The following is a 26,152-nucleotide window of genomic DNA, read 5'->3' as shown; positions in this document are numbered from 1 at the left end:
TTTCTTTTTATGCGTCCACCGTGGGTCGATGAATGGAGCAGTTTTATAGAGCGGAAATAATTCTGATTTCAGGAAGGAGATGGATACGACTTCCGGCGAGGCGGTCCGGATGTGGCTGTTAGTGCAGATTCACTTCCGCTTTTGTGCGGTGTGAATATCGGATCGCTACCCCTGCATATCTCTTGCCGTCACTCGGCGCAAGGTGCAGCATGGGTCACGATGGTTACGTGCAGATTGAATGCGCGTTATAAAGGAAGGTCATTCGACAGCAGTGGCCGGTACGCATAGCTTGCCTACGCCCACCGTAATTGCTTTCATCCTTCTTGAATGTCTAGGAAATGCCGACATGGAATTCCTGTCGTATATTCGTGTGACACGGAATACCGCTTTCTGATCAGTCAGTTCGTTAGATGGAGATCCTACGAATGATACACGGCAGCAGTTCGCCAATACTGAGTTGGTATAAATAATTATTCTGTAAAGGGTATCAGTAACCATTACGACCCGACAGGGTGTTTGACAACGTGAAAAAAGTAACCGTATTAAAAAATATACTAGTCTAAATACTACGTGGCCAACGCTGTTTATCTCGGGGAGATGTTGCCATGACTTCTGAGCACTTTTATCAAATTTAATTCGCGAGAAATTGAATTTTCGCAATTGATCTCCGAAATTTGCCAATACGTTTCTTTCTTTTTTTTCCGTTAGGTGAGACACCCTGTATATAAATACACATAGGCATAAATACAGTTACTAAGAAAGTTCACGCTGAAGACTAGGAGGTGCAGGCTTCGAATCCTACACCGAATGTGCCGTCTGAGACCCTGCCCTGAGTCTTGCGGCAGACTTTCCAAACGGATGTCGGCACAGTTCCCCCTGAAGTTGGCCCAGGACGCATATTAAGTCTCTCACTGCTTCCTACTGTCCCTCTCCATCAATCTACAGCTACAGTTGATTCGCGGTGTTAATAAAAAAATATCAAATCCTTAGCGGTGAACCGGACTATTCTGCTCAGTTTCTAAAGTGGAATGTCTTCTGACCTGTGCCTTCCATGTCCGAGGGATGACACGCCATGGATATCGTGTCCCGGAAATCCGTCTGTCCCTTTCATGAATGAGTGCGCATTTCGTTGTCCTGCATTGAAGAGTAAAGAAATGACAAAAGCGTGACCTCGCACACACGCAGCATGGATCCCGACAGAGAGATCTCTCAATAACGTGACATCATTGAACGGCATGCGTGACTCCTTTGGCAATCTCTCTCCCGTGCTGCTTTAGAAATGAACCGTGTCCTCTGTCGTTTTGTATGGAGTCAGAACTTGAGTTACTTTTTCGACAAGCGCCGAATTACGAAGCTAGCGGATAGGTGGCCGACCAGAGTGACAAATACTCCGAGTAGCATTGCGCTGGTGCAGAAGTTTCCGTTCGTGAGAGGTGAATCAATATGTTTACATCGAGACGATGTTAGCGTCGGTGTACAGTGCTGGGCTAAAGTTTACGCATTCCTTCGTCAGAGTGACGGCGAATGGGCGGACTTGGACATGTGCCTAGGTAACCCTGTTTCTAAGTCGGCAACGTACCCATTCGCTGCCAGCGTGTCACTCTAAAGAAGGAACACGCATTCCTTCTTGTAAACTGTTGTCCAGCATTGTACGTAACACTATACGATGCGATTATGAGCTTTCAACCATGACGTACTTGTGGTATGGAACTTGGCGGTAAGAGTATTATAGTGGACTTTTTTTCACAACGGCCCTTGCGCATGCCCTTGAGGCGCCGGAGAGGGTCATCTCCGTGTTCACTAGATGGCGCAGTATGCGGACGACAGGAGTGGGGACCAGAGCTCGTCAGTCCCACTCCGGACCGGTTTTGGTCCTTTGTGCGACCCACGTGGCTTTGTTTGGGCGCGCGCCGAGCGTAGTTCGCTGGAGAGCCGCTAGGATACGACGAGGCTGTGATAAAGGTCCGTTGTGACTGGAAAGATTGAAATGCGTTTTGTGTCCCGAGCTGAAGTCGCTCTCACTTCGGTTTATCGCGATTTTTTTTCCTCTGTACGATATGCTTCTTCCTTGCACAAACTCTCATCCGTGTGTCTTTCACTCTTATAACACCCAATCTTAAAGCCCACGTGCGCAAAAGAATTCACCATGTGAATGCATCTATGGAAAACGAAATCCAACACGATACATGCCGTCGTTTTCAGCTGCTGACCTGATGGGACACAGGAAGCGTATTGAAGGCATTCTGATGTACGGTGCACTTTACCTCTGCATAAAATTTAAATCCCCACTTTTCATCCGGGTGTGGTTTACGACTGAAGAACAAAAAAATTGTTCCGCTCTCATTGTGCGGTGTTGATATCCCCAGCAGTATGAATGGGACGGACTTTGCACCGAGCGGCGAAGCTTCGTGCCGAAGAAAAGCCCGGACAAATTGGCTCCTGTGTTTGAGGGGATTATTCAGATAAGGCGGCTTCTTTTCCGTCATACCCGCCCTGTCTGTGTCAGGTGCGTCCATTCGAAGGGGGCGCCACTGTTAAGACAGCTAGAGTGCGTTTCGTAATGGTGCAAACTTGTGGGGATCTCTCCGTCGTACAAAAAAAAATGTATTGCGCCCTGGGTGTTGCAATCACGACCTGTTTTATGGAGTAGAAGCGTAATACATGCGTCCGCGAAATGGTGATGCCGATAAATTGAAGTTGGGGGAAATGGGATTCATCTGCATCTTTTTATTTTTCCATTTCTTAGTTTTGGAATGGCAAGCTCGTGTGTTTCTTATGAAAGAATTGTATGTGGAGCATATTCCGATTGAATTTTGAGGATTCTTTATGGTGGTGCCACAAAATAGAATGAGAGGAAGCTGAAAATATGGCGTAGTATTTTTTCTTTCTTTCTTCTCATATACTCATATTTCAGCTATTTTTCTTCAAATTGTCGTATATAAGATCCGTGACTGCTCCTAGCCGTGGAGAAAACACATACTAATTCATTGTGCTTTCAATTAGCGTTTTTCATTCCGACAGTGGATCGATCAATCAATCAATAAATCGATTACGCTCACCATTATACGTTTACTTTGAGGTATGGTGCATGCCATAAGCTTAGAGGGAACATATCGCAGAGGTATGAGCAGGTATCAACCCACGTAGCTGTTGTCACCCAAGCAGCACAATGTACTGAAAGTCGAGTGCAATAGGGGTGGACGGGTAGGTGGAAGACTTTGAACAGACTCGTGATACTCAAGAACATTGATAAGACACATACCGTCCACCCCTATTGCACTCGACTTTCAGTACATTTTGCTGCTTGGGGACTTACGGGAAAGGCTGTGGCCTTCTTTCTTTTCTTCCTTTTTTTTATCTGTTTCTTTCACAGGGCTACGGGAAACCGCAGTGTTGTGTCCGTTACCGAAATATGGTATCGCGATACCGATATTGATACATCTTTTTTAACGTAACAGTTTGCGCTACCGATACTAAAGAGAGTAATACAATCCTTTGCCCGATACTTTTATTGGAAATACGAAGAAGGTGCAACATCGAAATGTTGCTTACGTGAACACTCAATGTGTCATAGCAAATTAGGAAAAGACAGTCTTGCAGCTAAAAGACAGCATATTTATTATGTAACTCGGACACTTTGCTCGACTTTTATGAATAGCTGGTTCTCGAAGCTTTATTCTCTCATCCTAGCAGGTTGTGGCCTCTCCGGCAGCTGTCATATGTATCGTGGAGTCAAATGACCAAGGAAACCTATCCGAAGTTAACAATAGCACAGTGTATGTGAGCGTGACTCAGTGCGACGCAGCAGTTTTTAGTGGAATCCAGAGCACACCTCTGTTCGTTCACCTCAACTCTTTTGTTGAGCCCGGCGTTATTTCCTCCAGGTTCGAAGAAGAAAAAAATAAACATATGTTTGGTATAATTACCTTTACGGAGCACGTAGCCGTGTCCACAGATTTCTTGTCGAGCGCTAGGCAGACCAGTGACAATGAGTAAGAGTAAGACAAGTAAGAAATATGGTCTGTGAAGAAAGGTTGGAGCACTAAATAAGTATCGGTAACGGCGTTACGTATAACACTCCAGGAAAGGCGGACGAATATACTCATTAGGCATCCCACTTGCAAAATTCCCCTTATTCCTTTTCCCTCTCTTGTCCCTTATCTCCGCTACGACCCTCGTCGTGAAAACATTTCCCATACGCCCGACGAAAGCCATTCTTTTCCCATTTTGCCCGCAAATCACGGCTCCAATCATAACGGCGCGATTCCCCTAAAAAGTATGGAAAAGGCAGAATCCGTCCCGTGACCCTACCAGTGTTCTCTCACATACGCACAGGGACGACGTGTCTGTCGACCAGAATTCATCCATCATCATCTCCGATCAGAAAGGAAAAAGTCACCAGAAGAAACGTCCTTCCTTTTTTCCCCTGCGTGTTTCACCAAAGTCCGAGTGCGACTTTTTATTAGTTTTATCGCATTATTAATCGCTCGTTGAGGACGATAAGCAGAGGGAGGAGGCGACACGGTCGGTTGACGTCCACAGGCGATCCATTTGATCCCGCGACCGCTTCCTTTCTTTTCCCTCCATTTCCCTAATAGCTCTCTTATCGAAATAGATATTGAATGGGTGAAGATAAACTGTCCGGGTAGGGTGTCATTCATAAACTTTCGCCAGTTTCAGGTGTGACTCGTACATGTGTGCAATTTCGGTAATGGCATTCCGATCGTCTGTCGTGACAGACGGTATTGGGGTGGACGTACATGGCACTGATGAGAACGCTCCGATTCATCATCTGTTTTTCTTTTTTCCTTCTTCTTCTTTGAGCAGTTCCTTCCTTGTAGGGCAAAAAATAGTACTTTTACTCGTTTTGGGGACTGGTCCTTTCCGGGTCTGTAAGTGCACGGAAGGCTTAGGGCTATGTAACGCTGAGGAGTAAAATTTAGAGTGAAATGGGGAATAATTGTAATTTAGGGGGACTAATTCCCTCTTCTTCCCTCAGAGCATAGTTTCTTGCGTCACGTGATACGACGTGACGAAAAAAGGACGCCGCTATGTCGAGAAACACATAAGTCCGTTTAAACGTGATAAAAGCCACAATTGGTGCTAGTGTAAGAAGAGGTGGTGAGTTTGAATCCTACCACCGGCTGTGCTGTCGGAGTTTTTCCCCGAATACTTTCTAACCGAATGTTGACCCGGTTCCCCCTGAAGTCGGCCCAGGACGCAAACTAACCCTCCCACTCCTTCCTGCTGTCCTCATAGCCACAGTTGCTTCGCGGCGCTAACATGGAATAAAAAGCCAACGGATTAAAACCGGTGAAAATACGGGACATTTTAACTGCGACTTTGTATTTGAGCTGGTCTGCCATGGATATCCGTTCATTGCATTCCCTTCTTCTATGATAGATACTTCCAGAAGCAACCTTAACTCGAAATCGCGGAAAATTCGGTGGATATTGGGGAACACATAAAATCTATCGGTTAAAGTTCAGTGTGCGTTTTTGTCGTCTCAGCTTTTAGCCCGACATTCGGCGTCCTATCGCCTTTAGACGAATCGTATCAACGTGTCCAAGTTTTGTCGTTATTTCACATTTACAACATTCCAGATAAAAAGAAATTCGCGTGGGTCGCAAATTTGTGGAAATGTCTCTGCTTCCTCTTTACGTTATAGACAAACGCAAAAAGAAACGGACACTCCACGTACGTTGTACCGGCAAAAAAAGGTCTGGCAACACGTCCGGCACATTCGATCTACAAACTTGATGATCTTTCGAGCCCTCAGTTACCTCGGTGGCGAAACAGTGGCAGCCGCGCTGACGCTGCACATGGTTGCAAACACAGTTTGCAAACCTCCGAGCGAAGCAAGTTCGCTAATTCTGGCGAATCATGCAAACTCGCGTACTAGGCCTTCCCGAGAAAGCGGAAAACATTGCAGAAGACAACCAGCGTAGACGCAGACGAGAAAGAAATAAAAAAAAAATGTTATAATGGCTGCAGTCTTGCTCATGAGTCAGCTGGAAAACAGAACTCGCAGGGTTTCGTTAACTGGATCAGGGCTGCAATGGACCTATATAAGGAGAAGACAGACCATACCATCGGAAGGGAGTATACGTATATTGGTTCAAGCTGCTCTCGGTCCACTGGCTCCGTAATCGCTCTGGACTGACTCGATGGGTGGCTTGTCTCGACTTTTTCCTTTTTACTTTTGGCTCCTTCGATGAGAGCAAGTGGTATTTGATTTCGCTCTATATAGTTTCGTTGGTTCGAGGAGCAGGTGCTGTTGAGAGAGGTCCGCTCAGTGTGTGCCTGCTCCCCGAGTTGAGTGCGTCTGGTTGTGCATTAAGGTTTAGAGCTACCTGGATTGTTGATCGTTTTTCAAGTGGCATAGTGGGCGAACGTTAGGAGAGGTTCTGCGACCGTACGGGTATTGTGGTTTGCTGTTATACTTTCTTTCTTTCGGTTTGCCCCTTGGGAGGCAGAGACAGGTATTTGCAAAGTGGATCAGAGAAAATATTTGCGCTCGAGAGTTATGTCTGGCTTGCATATCTGTCGTCACGCATAGCGATATGTTAGCGATAAAGTTTTAGTATGTCTTTAGGAAAGACAGGCATAAAAAAAATGCCAAAATACGAAAAACGTTTCGTTTGTTTGTTTGTTTTTTATTGTTGATGTTACATACTCATCCTAGAAGCGCAAGAAAAGGAGCGCAAACACAGAGGAGACAAGGCAGATATCTTTCATCTAATGTAATCTAATTTAAGAGGAGGAGATACGTTCTTCATGTCTTGTTTATCGCTGTGTTTGTGTTGTTTTGACACTCTTTGCAGCAAAAAAAGAAAAATAATAACAATAATAAGAATGCCGAGTTGCTTCGTGTAGCGAGTAACTGTGCGCCGCACTAGGAAAAAACACTATTTTGTCAGAAACTATCTTGGAAAGCGCCAACAAATTTTGTGTATTGCTGAGCCCCTCTATGTTTCCTATTTCCTCTGTCTCTCTCTTTATTTTTATTTTCCCGTAGGAAGTACGACACTTGCTCTAATGAAAGGAACCCTCGAAAAATCATTTTTATACTATCTCACACCAGAATCTGTTCCCTCGTTACTTTGCAACGACAAGTTCATTTCGTCTGAACGCGCAAAACGCCCTCTGTCACTCCTAATATGGTCTTGTCTCCTTTTTCATTTCGCCAAAAACTAAAATAGGACATTGTCGAGTTGTAATAAAACTCTCGCTTAATAATGTATCGTTATTCGATTTCACGCTATCACTTTCCAAATATCCGCGAAATGAACTATCTCGCAAAAAAATGTATCGATGTTTAGAAGCATCGCACGCATAATTACAGCTTGACGAGACATTTTCGACTGATGGGAAAAGCGTGTTCTTTGCCAGTCGAAACAAAATTTTCTAAATGCACCGGAGTATCACCACCAGTCGCAGGAGCTCCGTACGTGTGCACACAATATGTGTCACTCTCTCCTCTCACTTACCCGGATGTGGTAACGAATATTTGGGGAAAAGCTTTCAGCTTCATTGCGTGTGACACATGCGGAGTGCACTCTGTAATGTCATTGTGCAATAAGAGTGCCTTACATTACGGTGGCCATTCTGATGTCGCGACATTAGGAACACTTAGGATGTACACGTGCGTAGAAAGTGTACTCGGAAGTGAGATCTGTTATGGATTCTAGATTGGTAGCATTATCTTGAGAGCGAGACAGAGAGCTGGACAGGAAATTGAAGCTCTGTCTTGAAGTAAATGATCAAGTCAATTGAAGCTTGATCCTCCAAATTTTGAGACTGTTTTCATTTTAATTCCGTCTTAGCGCTGCGAAGCAACTGTGGCTATGAGAGGCGTACAGACATGGACAGATGGAGAGGGGACAGCACAAGAAGTGGGAGGGGTTAGTATGCGTCCTGGGCCGACTTCAGTGGCAACTGTGCCGACATTCGTCTGGGAAGTCTTCGGAAAACCCAGGGAAAACTTTATACCGGATTCGAACCCCTGTCACCTCCCAGTCTCGGCGTGGTTTTGTTCCATTTCAAATGCGGTTAATTCCATTGCATATTGAGTAGTTCCACAGACGCTTTCCTTGACCTGTTGTGTTTATAGTGTGTTGTTTCTTGGACCGGATGAGCTTATACGGTACCAGATTTTCGAAAAGGCCTGACGGGAATGAAATCACATCCTCTTACTTCTGTTTTGCTATCACTGGATGGGCTTTGGAATCTTCCTTTGCTTTCTCTCTCTCTTTCTTTCTTTCTTTCTTTCTTCTGCAACAGTCAACTTTTCAATGACACCGTCTTTTTCCCTGACCCATTTCACCCGCGTTTTGTTCGCGTAAATATTGTTTTCGTGTTTGAGCAGAAAAATTTGAAAGAAGCATACATACCCTGTTTAAGGTTTCAGCCCAGCACGACATAAAATGGGTTCCATAAACTCAGCATGAGCGGGCGCTTCCCACGTGCTGGAACTGGAGACAAATTACACCTCATAATGACGCCCCGGCTCACATAAAACTGTCCTCAACATTACCACGATGCAAACACTACAAAAGGTTTCTAGTCCTTGGCCGCTTCCTTCCATCCCGGGAATAAGAAAAGTGATGGTGGTGCCCTCATGCGGCGATCTGGAGAGGCTTTTATTCATCGCAGACGGCATTCGCATTTAATGACCCAAGGCTCGAATGATCGCTATGGACGCGCTGGAATGTTCCGCGCCGTTTTATGTGGACTTCTTCCGCTTCCATTGGAACACATGTACTGTCGTGGCGCATATGTTCCAATAGATAGCGACTCGGTACGGACGCCGGTGGGTAGAAATATGACGCTTTGTAATGAATGTGGCGCGATCTCTTATATACCCGACAGAGGTGGACGCGTGAGGTCATGTGACAGGGTATAGATATCGTGTTATGTGCGGGGAATATATAGAGACATCTGCAGCCAAGCGAAAGGCGGCGCGAAGCTTCAGATCAAATAAATCTGCGTTCCTAAAGATCTGTAGAAGTGGGGCGTGAATGAATAAGCGTCACGTGACACGCCCGTTTATTCCGGCCGTCGAGGCTAACGAGCATGTTTTTAAGGGAGAGCGGTATTTGGTGAAAGAGCTGTCGCGTGGCTCCCTTGGCCTTGTGTTTTCTATGGGATGATGGCATGGGAATGATTTTTTGTCGCATCGCATTACATGGCAGTCTGCGTATACAGCCACTGAATAGTCACACGAGCGATATTTTTCAGAATATTCCAGCGGAAGATACGAGAGACATCATTGCTCTCTCGGCGTCATGTCTTCTTGTGCACTTTTAACCGTGGGGAGTTAACCCTGCGGCGCAGCCACGAAATATTTCGTAGCAGACGACAGTAAGACACGCAGACGGTGTCGTCTGCTAAGTGCACATTCCCGATATTCCGGCATCGTGCGAATACTCGACATAACACGCGGCGGAACTTGGAACTCGGGACAATTTGTTTGCTTCTTTCTGCTACCAGAATATTCCGTGGGGGTGTCGATCGCGAAAGATGACGTCATGCTTTTCTTGCGAGCTCCAAGACTTCTCCTTCGTCCTAACACGTCACACGACCAGGGACATGATAAACCAGTTACCGCGCTCGCGCTCATTCACCCGTGAGTCAGTGCGTCTCCTGCAACAGTTTCACCGTCATGGAAAACTGTGCCAATCCTTGTCTATGCCAAAACGCACAAACTATGCAAACTTGTACCAAATTCATATTCTAACCCTATACTCTGATTCCTTGCTGATTTCCTCGCCCTCCTGGTGCTATTCGAGCCAGGTGCAACTATGCAACAAACGTCATTGACGTTATACAGACCTCTACACAGTCTGTCGTTTCGTTTTCGACCGCTTCGCAGCGTCCAATCCTTTGTAACGATAGATGGAGAAGAGAGGAGCATACTGCCCCAAAGCAGTTATACCTCCAACAAAGAGTCGATCCCAAACACAAGTACATATACAGAGTCTTTTGGTACTGAGTCGGAAATCTGTGTTCTCTGTTTTTGACGTGTTTGAGTGATTCTTCCTTGGCTTCTCTGCGTGGAGAAACGGGTAGGAAAAAAAATGGACGGACAGAGCCACTGCGGAGAAACAGTCGTAAGCTCTTGTGTTCCGCGAACAAAAGAAACCCGAAAACAATGAGGCCGATTTTGGAGTCATAATGAGCAGCGGCCAACAACAATGGGCGGTTCCTTCCCGTTCTGCTTTTTCTTTCGTCTTTGCCGAGAGTTTTCTTTCTCTTATAATGGCAGCTTTCCCGTCGTCTATAGAGTGTTTTTTGTTCTTTCTCTTGGTTTCGGCGCGTGATTGACAGCGACATTTTGTGCGCTGAAAGGAGCTGGTTTTGCGTGCTGCGGAAATCGGGAGTTCGTCACGTAACAGTGTGAAACATTCTTATCGTATTTTCCTTCCGGGAATATAATTGTTGCCCCTTTTTTATTATTATTATTTATTTACTGGTATACAAATGTCTTAGTGCTGTTTCGTGTGTTTAAGATGTGAGATATCGAAATGTGCAAAAGAAATCTAAGAAGAAATGTAACTGTTCCTACTTTTCTTATTATTGGTATGTGTAATGTTACTGTTCTGACCAAAGCCTGCTTGTATTTGTCGTCGTTCACGGGGCTTATGTGCATGTTGCTGCATGTGTCCTACTCGACAGTTACCTTCTCGCTTTGTAAAGTGCTCTCCACTGCAGTGACATGTTGAGTGTGGTAAAGCACGCTTTACAGAATATTTCTTTCCTACGTTCTTTGTGAGTGACTGAAAAAGAAAAATATGAATGTATGTGGTGTTTCTTTTATTTGTTTATTTTATTTATTTATTTTGCGTATTTGCAGTTGTTTGGTCCTTCAAATTTCCAACCCCATTAAAAAATCCCTCCCGATTGTTCCTGAAGTCTAGTTACTCGTTTCCTGTGAACGTTTTTTTTTTTCTTTCTTTTTTCCACATTTGTGTTCCAGATTTGACTGGCGCTTTTCTTTTTACTTCAACGTAAACAGCAACACTAGTTAAACAACAAGTAAACAACATCCTAAGTGTCATTCTGAAAGATACTTTTTTTATAGCCCTATACAACGAGAGTGCTTCCTTATACCCTTCCTTCCCCTTTTATCCTTCATTTTCCAATAAATTCCCCCAGAAGCTTCAAATAAATGAACACATTTTGAAAGAGATAATCTCGTTTCTTAATCCTCGTTCTCTTTGCCATGCACGACGTTATTCCACCTGTTCCTTTTATCTCCGGTGCAACGTTCTTACCTGCCGTTCTAGTTGGAAGCCGTAAGCTGCATGCAGTGTTTGTTTCTCATCTTACCAGCCTCCGTTGCCTTCGGGTGGTTTGGAGAGACCGTGGAAACGATGCTTTCGTACGTTGCTACGTTGATGCTGGAACGATGCTACGTAATGTAATATCTCTGCGCGGCCCGTTGCTTACTTTTCCTTTTATCCCCCTTGAGGCGTAGTTTCATTGTTCGGGCGAGGCGGTGTTGTCCTGATTCGCGGTGCGTCCAGACAGGAAAAGAAGAAAAGGCAAACACAGATCCCTGTTTGTAATATAAATGATACGGGAAGTATTGTCATTGTACAGTATTGCGAGTTGAGGCATCGAAGGGGTCTGAGGTTGAAGATCGGTGAAGTCATTCGAAAGGAAAAGTGGAGTTGTTTTGGTGCTCCTTGGATATTCGGATTAAGGGTCAATAAGTAGTTACGTTCTTTTCTTTCTTTTTTTCGAAGCTCGGGGACATATTGTATTAGCCGGTTTAACAGAGTGGAATCTTGGCTTTCTAAGGCCTCTCCGGAATAGGTCGTGCTCTTCTTGCACCCGCTGTATTTCCAACGGAACAAATTTTTCATCCAGTATCATGTTTTTCACAGGAGGAGACCTTGTAAAGTCGCGCTTTAAACGCATGCAGTTTAGAAATCAGTCCTGATGAGAAGGTGTAGCGGAAATCGCAAAGTTTGAAGATTCTGATTACCACAAGGTGGCGTTCGGGGGCAGAAGATGCAAAAACGGCTGTTTCAGGCGCCTTTTTAAAGCGCATAGCCGTAAACCGAACTGCACTGTACTCTTTATATAGACCGTATCCTCATATATCTCGAAACTCCCAAGATTATCCAAGTTGAACCTGCTAGGTTCGCAGCAACGCGGAAGCGCATTCAATGCATAAGTGAGCACCTCCGGATTACGTGACTCGCTTCCTTTATATAGACGAGAATAAGAAGAAACGAAAAGAAAAAAAAAAGAAAGAAACTGAAATTCCGGATGTCTTATAGCTTGCTACCCTGCAAAGTACTTCCTCAATTTGCCCTCAAGCTTCGGCGTCTTCCCCCTTTTTCTTTCAGTTTCGTTTCTTCCTTTTTTCCCCTGGTGGTACTATGCACCGTTCAATCAGTCTGATGCGCCGATATACAGCAACGGAGCTATCGGCCGATGCACTGGCAGCTCCAAAGAACACTGTCATATACGGTACCTGTTTCCACATTTTACTTTTATGAGGATGTAACGCGTTTGGAATCCCGTTTTTTCCTTCCACCGGTAGAGGGCGATTTACTGTTTGAAGCGGATCACTTCGTAAGATTAAATGTGGCAGCTTCGATTAGCAGGCGGGCGTTCTTCGCGAGTCACGTCAGTTTGTTCGTCTGCATTTCGTGAGTATGTTTAGAAGACTAAATGCAAAATTCGATCAGCAGACGAGCGTGATCGTCTGCTTGCGGTATGGTGGACAATTTCGTCGTCTGCAATCTTTTGTCAGCCAATGACGAGCGTCTCGCGTGAGTGATTTACGCCTCTTGCGCGAAATGAGTGTTGCGATGAGACTTTGCTGTTGTAGGATGGTTATCTTTAGATAACGCCTATTGCAGAAGCGTTATATTGCGTGACTGTGGTGGGCAGCACATGGGGTGACATGTAACAGACGCGCATTCTTCTGGGCGTTTGTTACAATTTGTTGGAGGGAAACGTCTAGCACTCGCAAGTGAACAAGAGTCTGACCAGAGCAAGCACGAAGCGTAGACTCTTCTTTTTAGTAAAATAAATTATTTCAGTCTCTTTAAATACTTATCTGATTTATCGGAGCGGGGAAAAAAATCGGAAGGTTACGAGCGCCTAGTCTTAATGGCAAGCTTTCGTGCAGAATCTGCAATTCATCGGCTGAAATAATAACCACGCAGTATCAATTTTTCAGTGGTCGGGAAAGAGCGAATGAAAAATTTAACAGCAAAATCGTACAGAAGGGCAAGACAGCTTACAGCGCATAACAACAGGAGAAAAGGACGCAGGGAGAATGAGGGAAACGGATTACTTTTACAGTGCTAGGGGAAGACCACTAGATGCTCCTAACCGTTCCAATTTTATTCTGACCACCTCCTTCGTGGACTTTGACGGCGTTTTTTATATTTTACCTATTTGCCTGGTTTGTTAGAGCGATAAGGAGGGGGGGGGAGATATATTTATTAGAACAAAGGGGGGAAGGTCAGCCAAACGGGACGCCGGCTTGCTGTTCCGCAAAGAAAAAAAAAAGGAAAACAAATGAAAGAAGAATAAAATAAATAGAAAAGAATCGGGAAATAAAGGATAAACTAACAAATGGTGAAAGAAGGATGAGATAGATTAAAGACAAAGATGACTAACGAGCGATAGGCTTTTAGGGTCGACAACCGTGTTTGTAACCAACTGCAAAGCTGTACTGTCGTGTAGCAAACCACACGGAATTTTAAGACTGTAACTCGACATTGGAAACCACGTACAGCTTGGGACAAAAGTTTACGGAGCACCGGCACTGGCGCATTTCTTCATCGGAGCGGCCCCCTTCTACTATCAGCTAGAAAGAGATCGAATAAGAAACAGGTGACCGACCATTCTGTCCATCTCCCAGAATGTGTGTCCGCTTCTGTTTGCTGCTAGGGTGTCGCTCCAATGGAGGAATGCGACACCCCGGTGTTCCGCAAACTTTTGTCCCAAGCTGTACTACGCCATGAGTACAGAGAAGCCATACAAGCTGAACGCATCGCTGCGTTTATTTTTCTTTTTTGCTCGTGTGATCCCTACCGCTTTGCCCAGTGGTGTGACCTACGTTGCATACAGCGCAGCGGCTTATAGTTTCTAGTTTGGTCTGCATGCCACAGGGAGCTTCGGGCAACACATTTGGACGATAATAAATCACGAAGCCCCCAATCCTGTCTGGCCTCAACAACAGTTTTTATCGCGCAACCATTCTGTTGCGGCCGGATCTCTCTCTCACTCATTTTATCTCTCTCTCTTCCTTTCTCTGTGGCCGCTGATTTTTTGCTCCGAAAAAGACTCGCCAGTCTTGCCGGTTTGTCCAAATGGTCTTGGGGTGGTAAATATTTCGATTTGAATACATTCGATTGTGAATACACCATCCACGCACTGGCGTATCGAAAGTGTTATGCCGACAAATTGTATTTTGGCTCTGTTTTCTTTCGTTGTTTGTGTTCGCTGTGTTGACTTTTTTTTTTTTTTTTTTTTTTTGTTATGGAGTTGATCAATTATGTGTACTCGAAACATTGAGGCCCTTCGTCAAGATATTTGCTATACGTAAAAGTCATCCGGAGAATAACATTGTTTCTTTTTGTCAGCATTAGTGAACTTTATAGTGTACAAAAGTTTACTTTACTTGCTAAGCTTACTTAAGCTTTCTACTTTATTATGTTTTTGTTTTTGTTATTGTTGCAGAATACAATTACGTGAATTTCCAACAGCGAAACCTACCGCAAAAAGGAAATACGAAAGCAGAAAAAATAGGCGATGTCAAGTTGCCGGTGGTGAGTAAATCAAAGAGTGATATTAAACGGTAGGAACCACTTATTTATTTACGCATGGTAAACAAGACTTTCGTGCACGAGACTGCACTTGTTCCACGAAAGTCTTGTTTACCATGTGTAAAAGTTGTTCCTACCGTTTAATATCACTCTTTGCAAAAAGGAAAGAAAGAAAGAGAAGTTTCGCTCTAGTTCATAATCAACCGCGTCCTCTTTTCTGAAGAGACCATCTCCACTGAAGTGCCCCCTTCAGGATGCGGTCGGAGAGCTGTAGATGCATAAGTGGCCTCGGCATCTCGTTAAATTTGCATGACTCCCGCGCAATTAGTCAAGACAGGAACACCAGGGGAAGCAGGTTGACACGGAGAGGAGACCATAACGACCGTCCCCTTTATAATGACGTCATCGTTGTGAGAAAACAAGAGGTTCTGGAAAAGACGTGCTCGCCCTCAAATAACGCAGCTAAACAACGTTAGTGTGCACTGGGTAATGAAAAGAGACTGGCGGTTAAAACAGTGTCGTGCAGGTCCCTGACCTGAGTCGGGTCAAGATAGTTGTTTGAAATCGAATGCCCACAGACGGAGAATTTGTAAAAGTGTGTCTACGCAGGGAGCTTTTGTATTAGTCAGACAGGAACTAACCGTCATGGGCACTAAAGAATAAAATGGGCACGAAAGTAACAGGAAACTGGACGTTTTAGTCCATCCATATAATGTCATGCCTTACGAGCAGTGCTACATGGAAGAGACGCCTCTGTCTTGCAGAGTTTCAATTGACGGTCCAGGTTGTTGGGTGCACAAGCAGTAGTTTTCGTTTCGTTTCGTTTCAGGTTTCCTGTGACCTACATGTTCTCCGCTCTCATTCCTACTTAAAACGGTACGCTTTCGGAAATCGAAAATCTACCGGAAGACAGTAAAAAAAATTGCTATCCTCTCGAAGATGCATCGTACAAATGAGCCATGAAAACGTTGTCCTTCTTCTGTCTGTCTTTCTCCTTCCAAGACGAACGTCTGCTTTCCGTCTCTTTCGCGATCGTCGTCTGCTTTCGTTTTGCTTGAGGAGCCCCGCGCATAACGAAGCAGGTGAAAAAAAACGGAAGGAAAAATTTCTGATTTTTCGCTCTGAATTTGCGCTTATTCTCTGCCATTGATTGTTTTAGGCTCTAGGATTGGCAGCGGCGTTCCTTCTTAGTTATTCGTCCGATCCTTATTTCTCTAAAGTGTTTTCTCTCTCGCTCGAAAAGGAGTGATCGTTTTTTTTTTTTTCTTTTTGGGAATCTACGTTCGATTTGGTGCGCAGGCGAAAAAGTAGTGCCGCTGTCAATCGCAATAACGCCGCGAATTAATGGAGCGAAAATAAATAGCCTCCTTAATGGAACCGTGGAACGCGCGAAATTGGCGGCAGGCTGGCCCAGGGTGTAGGTATATGCCTTCGTGGGGATATTACGGGCGAAAGAAGGAAAGGGAATGTGTTGGGAGTCCTGGCGATGTAATAGCGTTCTTGCTAACGCGTGAGCATTCATTCTTACAGGCTTGCATTGATGCGTGTTATATTCAAATTACCTCCGTTTGAACAGGTGTCGTGAGGCTGTTGCTGCAATATTTCTCTATTTCTTTTCTTATATTCTTCATGCGATGAAAAATGACGGAGCGGTCAGAAAAGTTGTCGTTTTCGGTGTTTGGTTTTGCGAGTACATACATAGATATTTGACACGTGCTTGTTGGATTTTGTGTTTTTTCGTTAAAATGATAGCTCTGTTGGGCCGACCGACGTCGACGACCGCGTAGGTCCGTACGTAACAGTTGTGGAGAGAGAAGAGCAGGATGAGGACAAAGTCACAATGCCATGTCGCACGAGGATCGGAAGATGGACCTGTGAAGCTATCACATTTAATGGCTTTTCTTTTTTTTTTTTTCCTTTTCTTTTCGGTGCCCAAAGTTTCGGCCATTCATTCCTTTATTGAATCAGTATTTTTTCTAGGTTCACCTATGCTCGCTTTATTAATTAAATAATATTACAATATCACGCATCTATAGAGCAGTAAGACAATTATGTAGACTCCACGTCTAAGCACCACGGAACCATAAAGGTAGGTCTCCTAACCTGAAGTGACGCGAAACTAGCTGAATTACATACATGATAAGTATAACTGTAACAAAAACTGAGTAACATCTTAGCATCAATAACTTTTCCTTTAACGCAATCGCCTTCAAGGTTTATTTAGCTACAGCTGACCTCCGTGATTACGTTGGCTGCGCATAGTGCGAAGCCAGCGCCCCCTTCCCCGTCCACTTCATATCCTGGCCCAACCAATCCCTAGAAATCGCAATTCCTCATCGACTTCTCTCTATCTGAGTGAGCCCGATTGTCCGACTGACATCTACCACCAGTTCATATCCCAGATCCTGGCCAAGTCCGCAAACAAAAGTGAGGATAACCTGATGGAACCTTCGAAGCTCAGTCTGGAGAAAAATACTATACGCCTGTACTGGTTTTGGGCGCCAAGGTTTGTCTGGCCATCCATTATATCTGACGCTCCCAGCCGCGTATCTTTTATTTTACTGCACTTGCCGTCATTCCTTTCTGTAATATACTTGTTAGGTTTTTATACAGGAATCGTTCTTTTTCTTTTCTTTTTTTGGCAGAGGTCGATGCGCTAAAAGGGTGAAGTACTGCGAAATGAAGTGCTTGTGGGTGTTGTTGTTGTTAGGAGTACTGTAGAGAGAGAGAGATTGAAGAGGTGAATGGTTTTGGTTTGTCACTACCGGTCTTGGTGGATTTTGTTGGTCCACCTACTGATTCCAAGGTTGCGGGTTCGAACACCGACACACCAGCAATATTGTAGCATGGTAAAAAAGATTAGTTGTCAGATATCAGAAGATACAGGGCGTTTCGCCTACGATGTTAAAAAATCGTATTAAAAATTCGTTTGTTTAAACATTATGCAAACATTATGCGCGAAGAAGTGACGCACATCGAAACAACGGTTATCGCTTCTCTCTCTCTTTCCCCCTATTACCATCGCCGTAGAGAATGCACTTTGTAATGAAATTTGATAAATCTGAGATAGAAAAAGAGAACGTGAGGTTGGGTTGGCAAATTTTGGAGTTCTGTAGTAAAATTCAATTTCTCTCGACTTAAAATTTATAGCGGTGCTCGGAAATCGTGGCAGAAGCTCCTCCGAGATAAATAGCGTTGACCTCATAATTTTCAGAAAAATATAGACTTTGTTAGTACGATATATTAACAAGTTAGGCGAAACACTCTGTATGTAAAACACCGTCCCGCAGAGTGAACAAAACTCAAGAAGGAGACTTTGACAGGGCGTTGTCTCACTGTCTGGATAATGCGAGGATTGTGCGTGATGATTGACCAGGAGGACAAAACTGAAACAGAAGTTTTACTTGTGTGTTGTGTCCCGAACCATCAAAGACTCCGACACAAGATTGACATTCAGTCTCTCGTATTTGTAAAAAATAAAAAAAATAAAAATGTTTTTTCGGCTGTTTAGTTTCCCTGTATGTCAGATTTCCACAAGTCAGACGGGAGTAAATTCCGCATAAACTTTCGTGCATGTAGTCCAGGTAAGGGCTAATGGTTGCATGGCAATGCGTGTAGTCCCCAAAGGATGTTGATTATGATTATGATGATTGAGGTTTTATGGCGCACAAGCAACTGAGGCTATAGTGCGCCAAAACTGTAGCGAAAATTATGCCTAGTTAAAAATCAAATGACTATGCTAAAACAATATGCCAAAGGGGAAAAAATACTCTCTTTTTTTCTGTAGCGTTTAGGTTCATTTGAACGAGAAATGAACCATCGCTTCCTCCCCATTCCGTGACGTCACATCGCCTTCTGTCGCTTCTCCCAAGAGCGACGACGAGGACGCATCTTAGTGGATATGTCTCATCCAATATCTCGCATCCGTTTAGCGATTCAATTCGAGAATATGATAGAGTACGCAAGACATCGGTCTCTCGAATAACGCACGCGCATTGTGTGACGAACGATGAGCTAAGCATCGAGCCAAGCGGTCTGGTCGTGGTGACAACAGTTTAACGACTGCTGAGTGTCTCGTCCCGTCTAATGGAGAATCAATTGTAATCAAGAACACGGGAACCGGACACGCAAAGCAGAGGCGTGAGAAAATGACACAGTCAGCGGCGCTGATACAGAAACCATCTTGGCCTGGAGTTATCTTCTGCGGAGTGGACACCGCTCTGGCAGGAACGTATCTCAGTAGAAGACCTTTAATGGAGGAGTGGGTATAGGCGACAGTGTTCATGCAGGTTTCTACCAGCGATGGGTGGCATACTGGAGTTGCGTAGCTGTGATACTCTGCAGTGTTAGAGCGAGATATTTTATAAGATTTATATCCCTGTCTGACGGTGTTCTAAATGGCAGTTAGTTCAAGGGGCGATTTTGAAATGGCCTTTATGTGGTATATCCCCTGTCAGACAAGCTGTGCTTGTTGGCGGCTCAATGCGCCATCTAGTTCGTTTTTGTTTCATTCTGTACCCCCGTACTAAAGTTGTCGTCTTACCAGAACTTTGCCAGCGCGCTTATAATTTGCATCCTACTGCTCACACCAGTTATCTTATATCCCTTCTTTGCAACGTTATGTTTGCTCTGTTACCTGTGTTCATAATTTCGAGCAAATTGACCTGAGAAAACGTAAAAGTAAGAAAACATGAAACCTGACCCGCCACGAGGCTTTTTCCGTTCAGCCTCACTTGTGACGTCAGTGGAATAGCGTGTACGGCGATGTGGAGTCCACGCGTTTGTATGGTGGAAGCGGCTGAAAATATGGCACGGTAATTTCTGAGGGACATGTTCCCGAACATACATTTCTAACAGTGTGCCATATTATTTCTTGTTTTGCAGAGCGGTCGAAAGCCCAGTGTTCACCATGTTCGATGGGCCTGGTACCTCGTGGTGTGCGGCGCGGCGAGCCTGTGCTACGCCAACGCCCCCTCTTGTGGCTTTGTGTTCGACGACATGTCTGCGGTGCGAGACAATAGGGACCTGCGACCCCACACACCTCTGCATCATGTCTTTTGGAACGACTTCTGGGGAACGCCCATACACAAGGTACATTCATACTTTTTCTATATTAGGATCCAAGCCGCGTCAAGTTTCTACGTCTGATGCTTTCTAGAGTACTTTTTTTTTTAAAGTCTTCTCCTACCTATTTACCTATCCTACCACCAGTGATGTTCTGCGACGTTTCCCCTGGATTTCTCGGCAGGGTTTCAAACGGATGTTCCGTCTCATTTCATTATTTTATTTCCACCTATCAGGTGTAGGCGAACGGACAGAGAGCTGCGAGGAGGCAGCTTGAGACAGGTATTGGCATACTTCCTCTGTGAAGTCGACCCTCTACGCGTTCTAGCCATCCCTGTCTTTCGCTCCTTCCAGCTGTACTCTGTCCACCGCACATAGCCACAGTTGCTTCGCGGGGCTGACATGGAATAAAATATTGGCTGGCGTCTATGTGCGTGTAAATGCGGTACAGGTAAGGTCACAGGCGGGCTGGAACATGATTCAGAACAACGCGAGACACAGAGATCGTTTCGTGTCTGTATGTTTTCTCTGTTTATGTCTCGGGTTCTTCCATATAAAGCTCCCACTTATTTAAAAGTATCATTTATGACCGAATTTCGGCATCGTCAACCTTGACGTCATCGTCAGCAGCTTCCTGTTTGTGTGTGTGTGTTTACCTTTTGTTTCCGGAGGAAAAAGGGACACAGAAAAAAAGCTGCATGAAGCAGCTCGATAACATCCGTATACCCCCATTCCTTTTGAATAGCACAACCACAGAACCATCATTTTAGCATCATTTATATTATGAAAAATTGCGTACGAGCTAACTTCCGACGTTATTTATTCGTCGCGACCGTGAGCACAGTCTCTGTTAACACGGTTTATCTAACCTATACTCTGAGCACGTAATGACGAAGAGCAATCATCATCATTTTAACTAGCGGAGCCCTTTTGCTCGGCTCGAGGAAACGACGTGCTTCTTTCTCTGCCTTTTTAAAATACGCCGCGACCTTATCTCATAGTGTGGAATGAAAGAAGATAAAGGCAGCGCGTGCAGTTCTCAATGAGAGACAGCCCCCTATTACATGTCATGACGGCAGCTTTAAATGGTCGCCCAGCGCCGCCGCAACAAATGAAACTTGTATTCCCGTAATGGGCACCGCTATTTATTGCGACGTTAGGTCCTCGTGCACCCCTTTTATAGATAAGTTTGCGCAAACGCATAATGCGCCGTCTTTCTTAATGTCCCCCATAGAGCAATTCAGCCTCGTATACGGGACGTGTACGCGGCAAGGAGGAGTTTCTTTCTTGCATCCTTTTTGGTTCGCATTCGAAGCGATTGTTGTTTCTCGATAAGGCTTTCAATGCTCTGGTGGGAGATGAGTCAGAACGGTGAGGTCTGTCACAGGGATGTTCTTTGGGTGTCCCCAGGACGTCCGTCAGCACGCGTGTAATGATGGCACGCTGCAAAACACCGCGAAAGGAAAAAAAAAGGGATTATGCGATCGAGTGATCCTGAATAGGCAGTTGTTACCTTTCACGTCCCCTGCCTGTCCTGTGTGTATCGTCAGATCAACACGTACTTTCTTCTTCTTCTCCTCATCCTCCTACTCCGGCGATGAAACACCCCAAGAAAATGACGTTATTCTTCTTCTTTGTTCCTCTCAACGAACTTCCTGACTTTGTTTGTTTGTTTCTTTGTGCGTGTGTGCGTCCGTCCGTCCTTTAAAGAATACGGTATTCTCTATTATTTGTATACGAGACCTGCAGCTAGCTACAAATTATCGCCACCCTTTTTGCATTTATATACGGGTTTTATATAGTATATATATATATATATATATTCGTTACAGATTCTTTATTTAAAAAAGCTGCGAGAGCAGAGGCGCGTGTGTCATTTTTGGCGGGTGGGTTATGCGGCCATCCTGTAGTACAGCGTATGCAACTACTGGACGACTAATTAGCTAAAATTCATTATTTAACGTATTAATTACGCGCTTTCTGAGAAATGCGAAATGGCAGAACTCATTATTCAAATCCGATCTCATTATTAAACACTCTGAGAAGCGAACGTACCAGAGACAAATTGCCAAATTTCGCTATGCAAATGAACCGAAACCAGAACTACGCATTTCTCGAGCGCCCTTTCTGGGCCGGAGGGCGCTGTCTGCCTGGCCAATGGATTAGCGCCTACTCCAATCTGCTGCGTCGCTCCAAAGCACGTGGCCCTCTCACGTGCAATGCGTGTCGCTCTTTCAGCGCTCCGGTAGTGAGTAGTTGCGTTCGCTCGTCCGTGTGTTAAACAAGGACGAGAGATTTGAATAGTGACTGGCGCCAACTCTGCTATCTCACATTTCTCAGAAAACATCCAATTAATAAGTTAATTAATGAGTTTTAGATAATCACGCGCCCAGTAGTATAAAACGATTTCCGACAGGACGTCCGCCCGGCCGCACAATTTGCTGCTCTCGCAGCTTATTTATAAAAAAAAATATGTAACTAATAAAAAAATAACCTCTGTGTCGCAATCAACTAGAATCTTCTGACTGCATTAGAAGGCTTAGTTTTTGCAGAGATTAATAAAACCATTGATTATGATGCTCGTCTGATACGTATCCCGTAAGTGCTAGTTTCCCTTTATGGTGATTATACGTTTTATGTATATTCATGAAAGCGATATATAAATTTATATTGTGTACCTGTATCGCGCGGTCCATAGTCCAACGCATATAGTACATGGCTTACGAGGAATCATCGAGTGGCACGCCCCACTATACGGTACCATTCGGAGCGGTTGCAGTATTTGTGGTAGTTTTTCGGTGCTTATTTACCATTTCCGTTCGGTACAACAGATGGAGAAGCGGGGAGTGACAACGCGCTTCTGAAATCAATGCGCTTCCATCGATTTCCCATTTTGAAATCCTAAACGAGGTTTGTTTCTCTGTACAGCATAAATGGAGGCTCTGTTTCACACGACCATGCATCGATTCTCGAAAAGGAATTCAATAGTCGCGTTTTACGAGCATTGCAAGCACGGCCTTCACACCGACATTTTCCGTCTGACGGCTTCCACTTGCATGCATTGGGTATAGATATGCCGTAGGAGAGCATCGCGCTCTAACAGTCGCGTAGCCGTTCTTTAGAAATACGTACAGGGTGTCCCAGAAAACGTGTCATTGAATTATAATAAAAAAACTACATCACCTAGAGCTGTATTTGTTCTTACTGGGTTTTTGCCACCTCCTCATGTGAATGTCGTGTAACGTAAGTTTAATTATGTAAATTTTTGCGAGCCTAAGTCGGAAATTTGCCTAGGCAAGGTCACTTTTTTACCCCACCAATGTGAAGAGCGTGTCTAATTTACTCAAATTAATGATAATTGACAGGGATATTCAGGAGCTATCCCATAGGAAAAAATAGCCGAACATCATGCTCTACGGAGGTCGCACAGAATAGCGCACGATGAATTTTTCAGCGCAATCTTTGTCAGTCCGACGAAAGGAGGTTGGAAACCCAGCCCTCCCCGACGTCGCAGAAAGAGATAAAACAGGCATGGCTTATCACGTCCGACCTTCGCTGGGATAATGCTTTCCCTTTCCCAATTTTAGGAACTGTTACTTTTTCTACTATCACTCTGTGGGCTGGCTTCGGAACCTCCTTTCGTCGCACTGAGAGCGATTGCGCTCAAAAAGTCATCGCGCGCTATGGTCCGGTGCTCCGAAAAGCATGATATTCGGCTATTTTTTCCGATGGGATAGCTCGTGAATATCACTGTGAACTATCATGAATTTGAGTGAATTCGGCCCGCTCTTCATATTGGTGGGGTAAAAAAGTGAGCTTTACTTGGAAAATTTCCGAGTTCAGTTCGCAAATATTTACATAATTAAACTTGGAGTACATGACATTCACATTAGGAGGTGGCAAAAACCTAACAAGAACAAATGCTATTGACCGCAAGATTCTAGGTGTCGTAGTTTTTTTATTATAATTCAATGACACGTTTTCTGGGACACCCTGTATAGTTCTGGAGACACGAACATGCCTTTGCGAACCGCTGGAGTACGGCAATATTGAAAGTTTGTCTGAGTTTGTTACGTGTGAAAGTTGTTATGTTACGGTCTTGAGGCTGTTTAGTGTCGTGCATGTAAGTCTGCCCACACAAGTCCAAGGATACATCGATTGAGGAGCACAGCGCGTTTAACACGATAACGAATGTATTTAGGTCTCCCCCTCTTTCTCTCTCTACTTTTGTTTACAAGAAAAAGAGCATATACTTTGATTTTCGTCCTTTAAATGTAAGCTTATACAATCTGCACCATCCTATCATATCATATATCACCACCGTCGCCTTAGTAGCAGTAGGTGGACACCTTACGATCTGGACTCTCTCTCCTCCACGATCCACGGATGGTGGACAGTGGATCCAATGCTATAAGATTCGGGTATAGTGTACACTGCACTATACCATTCGTTATTCGTGATCGAGGAAATGTGGCTTTTAGATGGCTTTCTCGCGAAGTATACGTCGTTAGGTCGGGTGAACACAGTCAGGAAGTAGGAAACAAACCTCGAAGCGAGAATACGGCGAAAAGTGCGAGTGTTATTTTGGGGGCCCTTGACACCAGCATGAGCGCCATTCCCTCCTACATAAATCCGAAATGTTCTTCCAATATTGGATTTAAAGAAAGACCGTACACTGCACGTGTTGATTACTCAAACTAAACGATCTTGCAACACCTGGAGATAAACCACAGGGTGCTGGTTTCAGACGAGCGTGTCGCAAGCAGTACATGGGTGCGACTACGCGGCGACATTTCGCTCGAAATGAGAGGAAGAACGCCCTCAATTGTATAAGAGGCGCCATCGAAAAAGACCAAAGATGCAATTACAGAGCCGGGCCCTTACGTCTATTAAATTGCCAGTTTGGGGAAGGCGACGAAAATTCTCCAATCTCATAGGCGTCTCCAGAAAGCTATGCATACCATTAGTCGAGCCATTACATTATTATTATTATTTTTTTTTCGTCCCTTTCGATAACATTGCTTTCGCTCTTAGAAAAACAGAGCCAAGAGGGGAAACGGAAACAGCTTGCGGCCACCGAAAAATGTCGACTGTTCAGCCAGAGGGAAAGTTTAAACTTTATTATTATTTTCTACCTTCACTGAACTAGTTCCTCTTTCTTCTTTCTCTTCCTTCCTTTTTTTTTTTTCTTTTTTTCATCGCCGTGCAGAGAAGGGGAGCGGTGGAGAGGCTGGTCGATAAAGGTTAAGAATCAATGTAGAGGTAGATGCTTTATTTTTATTGTCTCTCTTTTTTTATTTTACCTATTTTCTCTCGTTCTGTTTTACTTTCGGTTTTATCGTTTATACTCTCTTATTGGTTCTTGATAATCGTCACTTTCGTTTCTTGGCTTCTTCCTTTTTGTTCGTTCTTTTTCTTCTTTTTTTCTTTTTTTTTAGGCCTACGCGATGGCCTTATCGGCTAAATTTCGATATTGAAGCCACTGCTCAAACCTCCAGGTTGCGATAGAAGTCCCCGGTTTATATGAGCGTTGTCACGTACTGTATGTGATTTCTTTCTTATAGGTGTATTTAGTGCATGCTTTTGAGCATACGGCGTTTCCAATACAGTGATGTTTTTCCCTTAGCTGGAATGGGAGAGAGGCAATATGATGATGATGATATCGCTCGAAGACGATAGCGTCCGGTCGTCGTCCACCCTGTCGTTATAGTGTGGTTTGCGGGCTCCACCTACCGACCAAGTAGGTGATTGAGGATTTTACGTCGCCGAGTATAGATGCTATTTCGCTGGCCAAATGGCTGAGGAACAGGGTCATTATCTTCCTCGTGCACGAGAAACGGCTTACCAGCGTGAGATGAATGTGGTATGTCCCCGCACCTCATTAAGTAAATTATGGATGTAGCGGTATTTTCGGAGTATGCGTTCAAGCAACGGTCCAGTTTTCCCCTTTCTCTTTTTTTCTGCGATAGCAACGGGTATACAGACGTGCATCCTGACATCAAGGATGAGAAAAGTCGGTGAGCCTCGTTCAAGAAGTCACGGACATTCACTTTCACGTTCATGCACAAATGAACCAACCAACACTTTTTTCTTATTTTCTTTTCATTTTTCTTTTACCGTAAGGTAAATTGCAGAGGCTGAATCAACAAAGAGGACGAACTCAGCGTTTTGTATGCTGCTTTGTGTGTGTCAACCGGGGAGTCTGAAAGAGATGTATTCTGAGAGAAATTCCTAATTCTCTCAGAATACATACACTCTTTTGTACCTCTTCCAGACTCCCCGGTTGGTCA

General features: G+C 44.4%; 1 protein-coding gene across 4 annotated transcripts in view; it reads left to right on the top strand.

Moving 5' to 3' along the window:
• The window catches only part of LOC135401746 (protein O-mannosyl-transferase Tmtc3-like), a 131,706-nt gene that overhangs the window by 79,106 nt on the left and 26,448 nt on the right, over positions 1-26,152 (top strand). For all 4 annotated transcript variants that reach the window (XM_064634308.1, XM_064634310.1, XM_064634309.1 and 1 more), the window contains one exon: positions 19,683-19,889. In XM_064634308.1, coding sequence (XP_064490378.1) covers positions 19,683-19,889 — 207 coding nt within the window. The remainder of the gene's footprint in view (positions 1-19,682; positions 19,890-26,152) is intronic.

This window comes from Ornithodoros turicata, chromosome 7 (assembly GCF_037126465.1).
Source record: "Ornithodoros turicata isolate Travis chromosome 7, ASM3712646v1, whole genome shotgun sequence".
Lineage (NCBI taxonomy): Eukaryota > Metazoa > Arthropoda > Arachnida > Ixodida > Argasidae > Ornithodoros > Ornithodoros turicata.
The sequence above is the reverse complement of the archived record's forward strand: the minus strand, read 5'-3'. Positions and strand labels throughout refer to the sequence as shown.